This window comes from Galeopterus variegatus, unplaced genomic scaffold (genome assembly GCF_000696425.1).
Source record: "Galeopterus variegatus unplaced genomic scaffold, G_variegatus-3.0.2 Scaffold729, whole genome shotgun sequence".
Classification (NCBI taxonomy): domain Eukaryota; kingdom Metazoa; phylum Chordata; class Mammalia; order Dermoptera; family Cynocephalidae; genus Galeopterus; species Galeopterus variegatus.
This window is the reverse complement of record NW_007726840.1, coordinates 64149-74712: the sequence shown is the minus strand read 5'-3', so window position 1 is coordinate 74712 and position 10564 is coordinate 64149. Positions and strand designations below refer to the sequence as shown.

General features: G+C 40.0%; 1 protein-coding gene across 1 annotated transcript in view; it reads left to right on the top strand.

The window, feature by feature from the left end:
- B4GALT5 (UDP-Gal:betaGlcNAc beta 1,4- galactosyltransferase, polypeptide 5) overlaps positions 1-9421 on the top strand; it is a 73463-nt gene extending 64042 nt beyond the window's left edge. Inside the window, exons 5-8 of the mRNA XM_008571850.1 lie at positions 1349-1536; positions 2344-2466; positions 6273-6374; positions 7304-9421. Coding sequence (XP_008570072.1) covers positions 1349-1536; positions 2344-2466; positions 6273-6374; positions 7304-7451 — 561 coding nt within the window. The 3' untranslated portion in view covers positions 7452-9421. The remainder of the gene's footprint in view (positions 1-1348; positions 1537-2343; positions 2467-6272; positions 6375-7303) is intronic.
- The last annotated feature ends 1143 nt before the right edge of the window (positions 9422-10564 follow it).

The window sequence follows — 10564 nt, the reverse complement described above, 5'->3', positions numbered from 1 at the left end:
TTGCGGGTCCCCGGTCCGGGGCAGGGGCAACACTGAGGGTTGCGATCCGTTGCCGGACACGGAAAAAGACAAAAGACAAAAAAAAAAAAAAAAGTATTGGGATTGAACCAGATATAGAGATCACAAACTGAAGACACACAAGGCAAATTCAGACTATAATTTTTTTTTTTGTCCTGCATGGTATTTTTTTATTTGGCTTTAGGTGGAACATGACTGTCCAGTTGGCCTCAGTCCCCACTACTATTGTTGTCCCTTGCCTGGCCTAGTTCACATATTAACATTGCTGACCTGGCTTCTGCAGGCATTTTTTAAGTATGTGATCCTTGAACTAGAGGCTCTATAGAAAAATGAAAGGTTCACAGATTCCCCTTAATACCTTGATTCTCAACTTTGAGGACCTTTTGCAAACTTACCTCTCCATACGGGCACACTTTTGAGACTCATTGCCTGAGCTGCTCTAAGTGGTCATTGTGTGGCTTGTCTTATACTGGAATGAGGGAAAAAGGTCTGAGCACCACTATTCTAAAAAGAGAAGGCATTTGGGAATGAGATAAAGTAGTTCAAAGCTCTCTAGAAAGTAATTTTCATTTCTGTTTTGCCTGTGGCTTGTTGAGACTATATTATAAAGTCTTTCCTATTGATTAAGTATCAAATCAGATATTTCTCTTTGATTAAATATAACACTTTATATGCCTATCCTAAGTTGGGTATTTTGATACTGGCAAGGGTGAGTCAGTGTTGGCATTTAGATTAGTTAGGCTATAACTGATTTGAGCTGGTTTCTCCACGAGCCACTGAATTCTTTGTGCATAGGCATGAGTCCCTGGTGTGCTCAGTGACTTGTCTTAGTTGGGCCTTCACAAGAAAGCAAGATAGAAGAAACAAAAACCTCTCTTTTTTTTAACCAGAATTGGTTTATGAAATAGAACAGCTAAAGATTGGTTGATATGCTGAAGAGAATGATTGGCAAGTATCAGGTCATGTGGTAATAAAAAGTAGAAATGATAATGTTCTCTTTTACCTTTGTGGAGCTGGGTACTCTTCTAACTGCTGTTATATAGTTGAATTTCTGCCTTCAACAGCCTTGCGGAGCTTGGCTTTACCACTTTTCTTTCTTATTTTTTATTTTTTCCTTCAACTCTTTTATTTCTGAATAAATCAAGGCCAGAGGTCAGAGCAATTTGGGGGTCATACCATGAGTGAGTCATTGGTGAGTGATGCTGGACCTAGTCACACTAGTCCAGTGATGTTTTTCAGTTGGTTCCAATAAGTCTTCTTTAGGCAGGGCAAAGGCAGTGAAGATTTTGCTTCAAGAGTCATTTTAAAAATAAAGTGGTTCTTCTTTTAGGTTGGCACCCAACCCTTTAATCGAGCCATGCTTTTCAACGTTGGTTTTCAAGAAGCAATGAAGGACTTAGATTGGGACTGTCTGATTTTTCATGATGTGGATCATATACCAGAAAGTGATCGCAACTATTATGGATGTAGACAGATGCCGAGGCACTTTGCAACGAAATTGGATAAGTATATGTATCTGTGAGTATCACTTCCTCTTAAAGAGGCTGAATCTAAAAGGATGGCAAGAGATGCAAAGATAATGAAATCCAATTAGCTACAACCCAGAAGTACATCAACTCATGAATGGATAAACAAAATGTGGTATATCCATACAATGGGGTACTATGGAATACTGATATATGTCACAATGTGGATGAACCTTGAAACATTATGCTAAGCAAAAGAAGCCAATCACAAAAAACCACACATTGTATGATTCCATTTATACGAAATGTCCAGAATAGGTAAATCTATGGAGACAGAATGTTAGATTAGTGGTTGCCTAGTGCTGGGGAGTGTGAGGGGAGAATTGTTTTTGAGTTGGTGACTGCTGATGCATACAAGGCTTTTTTGGGGGGTGATAAAATGTGCTAACATTGATTGTAGTCATGGTTGCACAACTCCATGAATATACTAAAAACCATTGAATTATACACTTTATTTTTTTTTTTGGCAGCTGGCCAGTACTGGGAATTGAACCCTTGACCTTGGTGTTACAAGGCTGCGTTCTAACTAACTGAGCTAACCAGCCAGCCCTGAATTATACACTTTAAGTTGGTGAATTGTATGGCATGTCAATTATATCTCAGTAAAACTTATTAAAAATCAATTAGGAAAAATTCAGTTAGCTGCTTTGGTTGATACATGTCAGCATGATGAAACAATTCAGATGGTTGAGGGCAGTGGCACAGAGAATTGTTTTTAGTTCTCAAGTAAGATGGTCTGTTCTAGGAAAAAAATCACCTTTTAACACACAGGTGATTGACATTCTGTATCTCCTTTTAGGCTTCCTTATACTGAGTTCTTTGGTGGAGTGAGCGGCTTAACGGTGGAACAGTTTCGGAAAATCAATGGCTTTCCTAATGCTTTTTGGGGTTGGGGTGGAGAAGATGATGACCTCTGGAACAGGTACTGTCCTTCATCTAGTGTCTTCTAGAAAAGCTGCCTTTGGCCCTCTGGACCAGTGCTGTCCAATAGAAATATAACACAAGCTATGTGTGTAATTTAAAATATTCTAGTAGCTACATTTTAAAAGGTTAAAAAAAGGGCTGGCCCGTGGCTCACTTGGGAGAGTGTGGTGCTGATAACACTAAGGCCATGGGTTCAGATCCCTATACAGGGATGACCAGTTAGCTCACTTGGAAGAGTGTGATGCTGACAACTCCAAGGGTTAAGATCCCCTTACTGGTCATCTTTAAAAAAATTTTTTTTAAAATAATAAATAAATAAATACATGGATGGATGGATGGATGGATTAAAAAAACTGGTGAAATTTATTTTTTATTTGATCCCTATACAGGGATGACCAGTTAGCTCACTTGGAAGAGTGTGATGCTGACAACTCCAAGTCAAGGGTTAAGATCCCCTTACTGGTCATCTTTAAAAAAATTTTTTTTTAAATAATAAATAAATAAATACATGGATGGATGGATGGATTAAAAAAACTGGTGAAATTTATTTTTTATTTATTTATTTTTTAAAGATGACCGGTAAGGGGATCCTAACCCTTGGCTTGGTGTTGTCAGCACCACGCTCAGCCAGTGAGCTAACCGGCTATCCCTATATAGGATCTGAACCCGTGGCCTTGGTGTTATCAGCACCACATTCTCCCAAGTGAGCCATGGGCCGGCCCTAGTGGTGAAATTAATTTCATTAATATGTTTAATACAGTATATGCAAAATAATACCATTTTAACATGTAATCAACATAAAATATTAATGAGTTATTTCACATTCATTTTTTCTTAGTCTTCAAAATCTGGAATGTTTTACACTGAGCATATTTCACTTCTGAGTAGTCACATTTCAGCTGTTAGTAGCCCCGTGTGGTTTGTGGCCACCATGTTGGACACAGCAGCTTCCTACAGTTCTTTCTCTGATTGGATTTTAGGAGCAGCTGTTAGTTATCTTTTATGACAGAGACTAGAGTATTTGGAATCATAGAAATGATTTTTATTCATTTAGAAAATTATGCAGTTATAACATTAAAAACAGAAATCTTTTACCATCCTAAAAAAACAAATTCTACATCCCACCAAGGCAGCTATTTTTATTTTTTTTTCCCTTGACATGCAAAAATAAACAAATGATAATTTCACAGTTTTTCTTATAATAAAGAATATGGTCATTGTAAAATTCAGGAGATACAAAAGTGCATAAACCAAAGGATACAAGTCTTAATCCCCATTGCCATCCTGTCTCATTCCATGAAGTAGCCATTTTAACAAGCTGTTTCTTTCTACACTTTTTTCTATTTACATGTAGACAATTAAGACACGTTCCTTCTACCCTTCCACCCATGTCTTGGTACAGAGAGAGCTACTTCATTATTTTTTAATAACAATTACATGATAGTCCATTATGTAAATATACAGTAAATTATTTTACTCTTCTGTTGATGAACATCAGCTGTTTATAATTTTGAACAATCTCTGTTCACATGTACAAGTGTTTCTTTAAATTAAATTCCTAGTTGTGGAACTACAGAGTCAAGAAGTACATGCACTTTTAAATTTGAGTAGTTTTTGCTAAATTTTCCTCCGAAAAAGATTTCGAACAACAGTCTATTAGTGTGCCCATTTTCTTACACTACCATCAACATTGAATATAAACAACCTTTTACATTTTTGCCAATTTCATGGGTAAAAATAGCATCTCATTTTCATTTGTACTTCTTAGAAATTTAGTGAGGTTGAACATTTTTTCCATACACTTAATGGGTTTGACTGGTCCTTAGATCCAGTTGCGCTCTTCCAAGCCAGCTGTCATAGATGTCATCATGTTCAATGCGGAGCCCCTTGGATGCTGGGACTGTGGCTGGTTTTCTCCAGCACCCTGCACAATTCCAAGCACACAGTAGCCTGGAGTGAGAACACATCTTCATGTGTCAAAGTAAGAGTATGGTTGGGAGTGTAGAGGAGGATCTTGAAACAATAATCTTCTACAGTTTTAAACTAGGAAAACGTCCATAAATTTCACATAGATATCCAGTCTACCTGCATCTGTTAGTTGTCTCTTAGAGCCATATCAAGTTTCGCATAAACCCAGCTTGGGAAATCTTCCCTTTATAATATTAAGGATGAATATCCTGAAAACTTCCTCTAAATTCTGCTTGGTGCATAGTGACTTTTCAGAAACTGTGAAGTTGGATATGTAGATCGGAAGCATGTCATATAAATTAGTTCATCCCTGTGGTGATGGGGGAGGTGGGAGAGATGTAAATTCTACTTTGTAAGGAAAACACATTTTGATTTTGGCTTTCCTGAATTGCTTTATAGTAGGATGTGGAAAGGAAAGGTGCTGTAAACCAGTGAGAAAAATGGTTTTGACAGGAAGGACCCCAGCAAGCCAGCCAAGAGGAAGGAGTACGTGTGCACTTTGGGGACACTTACTGTTTTCCCTGTCACAGAGACCCCGAGTTAAACCCCACTGCCAAGAATTTTGTTTCTTTTCAATTTTTTTCCTTTTTCAAAACTTTAAGTATTGTAGATTTTTTTTTTAATTGCAAATTTATCCAGAGGATAAGCAGTTTGAATATTGGGATGCAGAAGTTGTTCTGTTGTTCAATTTGGGGTTTTTCACCATTGGCACAATTACTGTTTTGGGCTGGAACATTCTCTGTTATGGGGGGCTTTCTTGTGCAGCATAAGTTGTTTAGCAGTGTTATTGGCCTCCGTGCACTAGATGCCGGTAGCCACCCCCCACTGTAACAAGCAGAAATGTCTCCAGATGTTATCTAACCCTAACCCCTAATTAAGAACTGCTGGTTTAAATTAATCAGTTGGTTAAGTAAAGGAGTCATAAGTATTTTATTTCCACTTCAGGTTTATACACGTATGTTTATTTGCCAGCTTTTTCATCTAGGGCTGTGGCCCTTCCTTTGATCACAGCTCCACTGATTGGACTTTTCTCTTCTGTTGAAATCAAACTCACAATGTTCCAAACACACTTTCTAGTTTGGGGCTCTTTAAAGTACAGTGAGAACAGCTTTAAAAGAATCTGAATGTCATAAGCTGACATTTGGCTCTAGTAAATAAAAAAGGAGTGTCAAATGCTTCTAAATATTTATGATTTTCCCTTCAGTCTTTTATAGTTGTCTCACCCATACCTAATTTATTTACTAGAATTTTTTAAATAATCAACTTGCCTTTATCAAGTCTTTCCATAGCAGTCAGCTTATTTTTCATGGAAACAAGTCTTTTTGCTATGTTTTATAAATTTATGTATAACTTAATTAAACTGTTAATAAAAAGTTTAGGATGATGTACAGCTGACTTTTGGTGAGCATCCAGCTGTCCTGGTGGGAACTGAGTTGTATAGGCCTATGAGAGAGTGGCCTGTTAACACCAGACACTCACAGTGAGATCAGTCAGTGTGCTTTATAGGGGATTGCCTTTTGGTGAGCATCCAGCTGTCCTGGTGGGAACTGAGTTGTATAGGCCTATGAGAGAGTGGTCTGTTAACACCAGACACTCACAGTGAGATCAGTCAGTGTGCTTTATAGGGGATTGCAGAGCCTCAGTTAAAAACTTTGAGTTACAATAGAGTTTTAATTCAGTTTTTAAACAGTGGCACAGTGGGTCAGTTAATTGGAGGTGAATGAGAAAGTTTTCCTGTGCTTTATTGCCAGGGTAAGCTTATGTGTCTTTTAGGCTTTGGTCACTGCTGGGATGTGACCATTGTATCTGAAAGCCCATTCTCTTGGTCTTGGACAGAGTACACAATGCAGGCTATTCTGTGAGCCGGCCAGAAGGTGACACAGGAAAGTACAAGTCCATTCCTCATCACCATCGAGGAGAGGTCCAATTTCTTGGAAGGTTGGTGCAGTTTGTTTATTCCTCTTACAAATATTCTCTGTACTTTGCATTTCCAGATGTCTTAGAGCATATTACAACCCCTTGTCTTACTCCCCACCCCCACCTCAAGGACCTGTGCTGACAGCTGTTTTACATTTGCAGCATATTTTCTAATTTAACTGTGAGGTGGACATATTGGGGTGAAATCTGACCGTTGGTGAAAATTTTGATATAGTAAGATCTTACAAGGAAATCACTTTTTCTTCTTCTTAAGCATGTGGCCTTTAGGGAGGCAGAGAAAATTCTACTTGGGTAAAGGTCTGTGTCTTACGCTAACAAAGCAGAGTTGACCCCCTTTCTGTGAGCTCCAGTTCCGAACTATTCTTGTGCTTCTGTGTGGTTGCAGCTGCTGTGTTACCTCCTTTTCTTTCAATGAGTAAATCCCAGATTGTACTGGCCTGGGGCATGTGTACAGAATGACGTCTCTGCACGTTCAAGCATGAGGTGTTTGTTGTTGTTGTTTGTCTTTTGTGAATTTTGGGGAGGACTATTCTCTAGCAATTAGGTTCTAATTGCTTAAACTCTACTTTCATGGGAGTTAAAGGGCACTAAGTACAAACTATGAATTTTCTCGTCTGATTTGTTTTTTAATATCTTACCTCTCACATCCCCACTCTCTGACCTTGGACAAGTCACTTAATATTGCTAAGCCTTAGTTTCATTGGCTTGGGTGTAGGGAGACATTAAATAAAATAAGGTAATAAGTAATGCACCTGCCATGAAATAGGAGGTGTTTCTAATGATGAAGTTTATATTGCAGTAGCAGAAGGGCTGGTGCATGGTCCCATGCTTCAGAAGTCCTGCCTCGGCTGTGTCCTTTCCTGTGGGCTGCCCTGGGAGGAGGCTTGGGTCCTCACTCAGAGCTGCCTCTCTGTTCTCTGCTTAAACAGGTACGCTCTGCTGAGGAAGTCAAAAGAACGACAAGGGCTGGATGGGCTCAACAACCTGAACTACTCTGCAAACATCACATATAACGCCTTGTATAAAAACATAACTGTCAACTTGACACCCGAGCTGGCTCAGGTGAATGAGTACTGAGATGAGGAGACAATATGCGTTTGCTTAACCCACCCCCACCAAGAAAGTGGTCTGAGGAGATGTTTTTGGGGACTCCAGAGGAAGAGAATAGAAAAACAGTGTCTTGTGAAGGATCACAGGGTTAAAGGAAAGAACGAGACAGAGCACACGCACAAATCGCTTTCTCCATGCTCACCTGCTGGGGTTGAGGCAGGAGGAAGTTTGAGGACTTCTTTATCAGCACTGGCTTTCTATTTTCACCAGACAGATGTCTGTCCTGCTGCTCTCTCCCTGTCTCCTACCCCAGCATCCTGTCTTAGCCACAACCTCCAGAACCCGTGATGAACTGTAATCTGCCATGGTCCTGTGTGGAGCCTGTCCTTACGCCTGACCTTTGGAGCCTCTGGGCCTTCGGAGCAAAGAGGCAAACCCACCACAGGGCAGCTGCGTCTTAGGAAGAGGAAATGAAACGCCACACATCAGTCTTCTACATCTGTGGTGTTCTCTTTTTGGTTTCATTGTTTGAAAAAATTACCTGCTTTGGGTGGGGATTGAGGGTGGAGGGGAGGGATCTGGGGAAGATAAATAGACAAATATATAGCAATCACTTCTTGAAGAAGTATAATTGTAAATAAGCCATGTAAAATGCCTTTTTAAAATTTAATTTTATAGCTGGCTCCAATTCAAACTGAGGATTTATACATCAGATCACTTATTTGGTTGGTAAAGGCAGGAATTCAGTGAATTCAGTGAAAATGCAATTGAAGAATATATCCCAGATTGCTGTCACTTTGGAAGGGAGTGGATATAGGGCACGTCACAAAAGAACAAAATAATGCAGTCTTTATCACAGCTGATTCCTTCTGTGTTCGTCCCTCAAGTCTTGATGTTTGCCCTCCTTTCTCTCTTCCCTGGTGGTCACGTGCCCCTTCCTCCTGCTGTTGTGGAGCGAGCTCTCCCTGCTCAAAGCAAACCCTGCAGGGCTTGCTGTGCACACACCCTGGCTCTCTGGACTTTATTTTTTGTCCTTTCATCATCATAAAGAGAGAGGGGTTGTGTGGCGTTTTCTCCTGTCCTCTTTCTCTTGTGGAACTTGGCCACAATTTCTGAAAGCTGTGCCTAAATTACCAGTTGACTTCAGTGATTCCTCTATTTCTCTTTTTGTTTTCTGGAAAGATTCTTTGTCAGCATTATTAACTAGTACATAGAACTAATGAGCAATTAAATTAGGAAGAATTCAGCCAGGGAGCAGGTGACACTTGTGTGTTGTGGGTCAGCCAGAATCCAGATAAGACCAAATCAAAGCTTTGAAATTAGACCAGCAAAGCTCTAGAATGTAAGAGCTCAAGTGCTCTGCTCACAACCTCACGTGCTTTTTGAAGTTGGGTTCAAAACTGCATTTGAATTTGTGCCTCTTGGTTTTTCCCTGAGCCAAAGCCCTCAAGTCATAGTCCCTGTCAGCTTCTACAGAATTCTGGAGAATGCCAGTTTTCTCCCCCTCCTTTTTCATAAGACATATTTATATATTGTGATTAGGAGTACTTTTGGAAAAGTACTTCATATTTTTTTTAACTGCCTTGTTTGCCTTCAACTTGCTTAATTTTCATGGTTTACATGGGTGTGTGTGTAGGGGCGTATGTGTATATATGTGTGGGTTGGGTTTTTTCCATTGCATGTGCTGGTTCTGTGGACATATGATCCCCACAAACTGTGGGAGTGATTGGCCAGGCCTTGTTTTTTGTGTTTTTGTTCTTTTGAAGAATAGAGTGATATTTAGAAAATAAATTGTATTGCAAAGCTCTTATCGGCTCATATGAGAGAGCAGGCTCCTGCCCTTGAGAATGCTGGTAAGCTGTATCATGTTTTAAAAGAATTTTAAGCATTTTGTGCTTTCAAATACTTTCATGAGGGAACATTACATATAGAAGTTCATTTGGTTTTCCTTGTTTTATGGTGCATATAGCAATAAAGATTTTTTCCTGCTTTTCTCACCTTGTCCGCCACTCCCCCGGCCTCTGTGCCAACCTCCTTCTCCTCTCTTTTGTCACGGAAGGCTGTGAGTTGCTTTCAGTGTGACAAAACCATGATGTCATTTGGAAGGATTTGCCGGGACATACTCATTATTGGTTAAGGATGATGAGTGTATATGCGGCGGTAGTGTAAGATGATATGAAAGCTCTATATGACCATAATTACCACCAAGCACAGACTGTTGGCAAAAGGCTAACACCTGGGCCGGCCCGGTGGCACACTCGGTAGAGTGCGGCGCTTGGGAGTGCGGTGGCGCTCCCGCTGCGGGTTCGGATCCCATATAGAGACCGGTCTGCTCACTGGTTGAGCGCGGTGCGGGCGCGACACCGAGGGTTGCAATCCCGTTGCCGGTTGCGGTACGGGCATGACACCGAGGGTTGCGATCCCGTTACCGGTCACGAAAAAAAGACAAAAAGGAAAAAAAAAAGGCTAACACCTGATTTTAAAAAGAGAATGCTAATTTGAGGACAAAAGGAAAGGTCTGTTTTCACTGCTTAAAATAGGGCCACTTAGATTCTTTTCCAATCATATCTATCTCATTAGTGTGGAATCTTAATGTGCACTCTTACGTCACTTATCCACCGAGTAGAATATCATATGGGAAATGTAATAGTTAAAAACAGACAGCCAGGCCCATGCGCTGTTAATAGTGTGTAATTCTCATGTTTAAGAAAAAAAAAATAAGAACCAAATGTGACCTTGTGCATATTTTGGCAGCTGAAATTCTTCAGGGCCACTGATAAGTGAGTCCTTAAGTCAATCTTGTCTTTGATTGCTGTGTGCAGGGAAAGGTTCCCCCTTTCACGCTGTTTTTTTGTGGGGGTCATTTGCAAAAATATTCATTTTGACATAACAGGGACTCTTGTCAGAGTTTCTCTGTCACTGACACTAATAAATAGCTGAGCAACAGCCACATGTATTGATTGTATCCACTCACTGGTGACAATGGCATTGAGCATAGCTTGCCTACTCCCATCACTGCGTTTTTTTGAGCTTGCTCTTATGTTTTAAGAGGTGCCAGGGGTACATTTTTGCACTGAAATCTAAAGATGTTTTAAACACTTTTCACAAAAATAGTCCTTTGTCATTGCATTATTTACTCA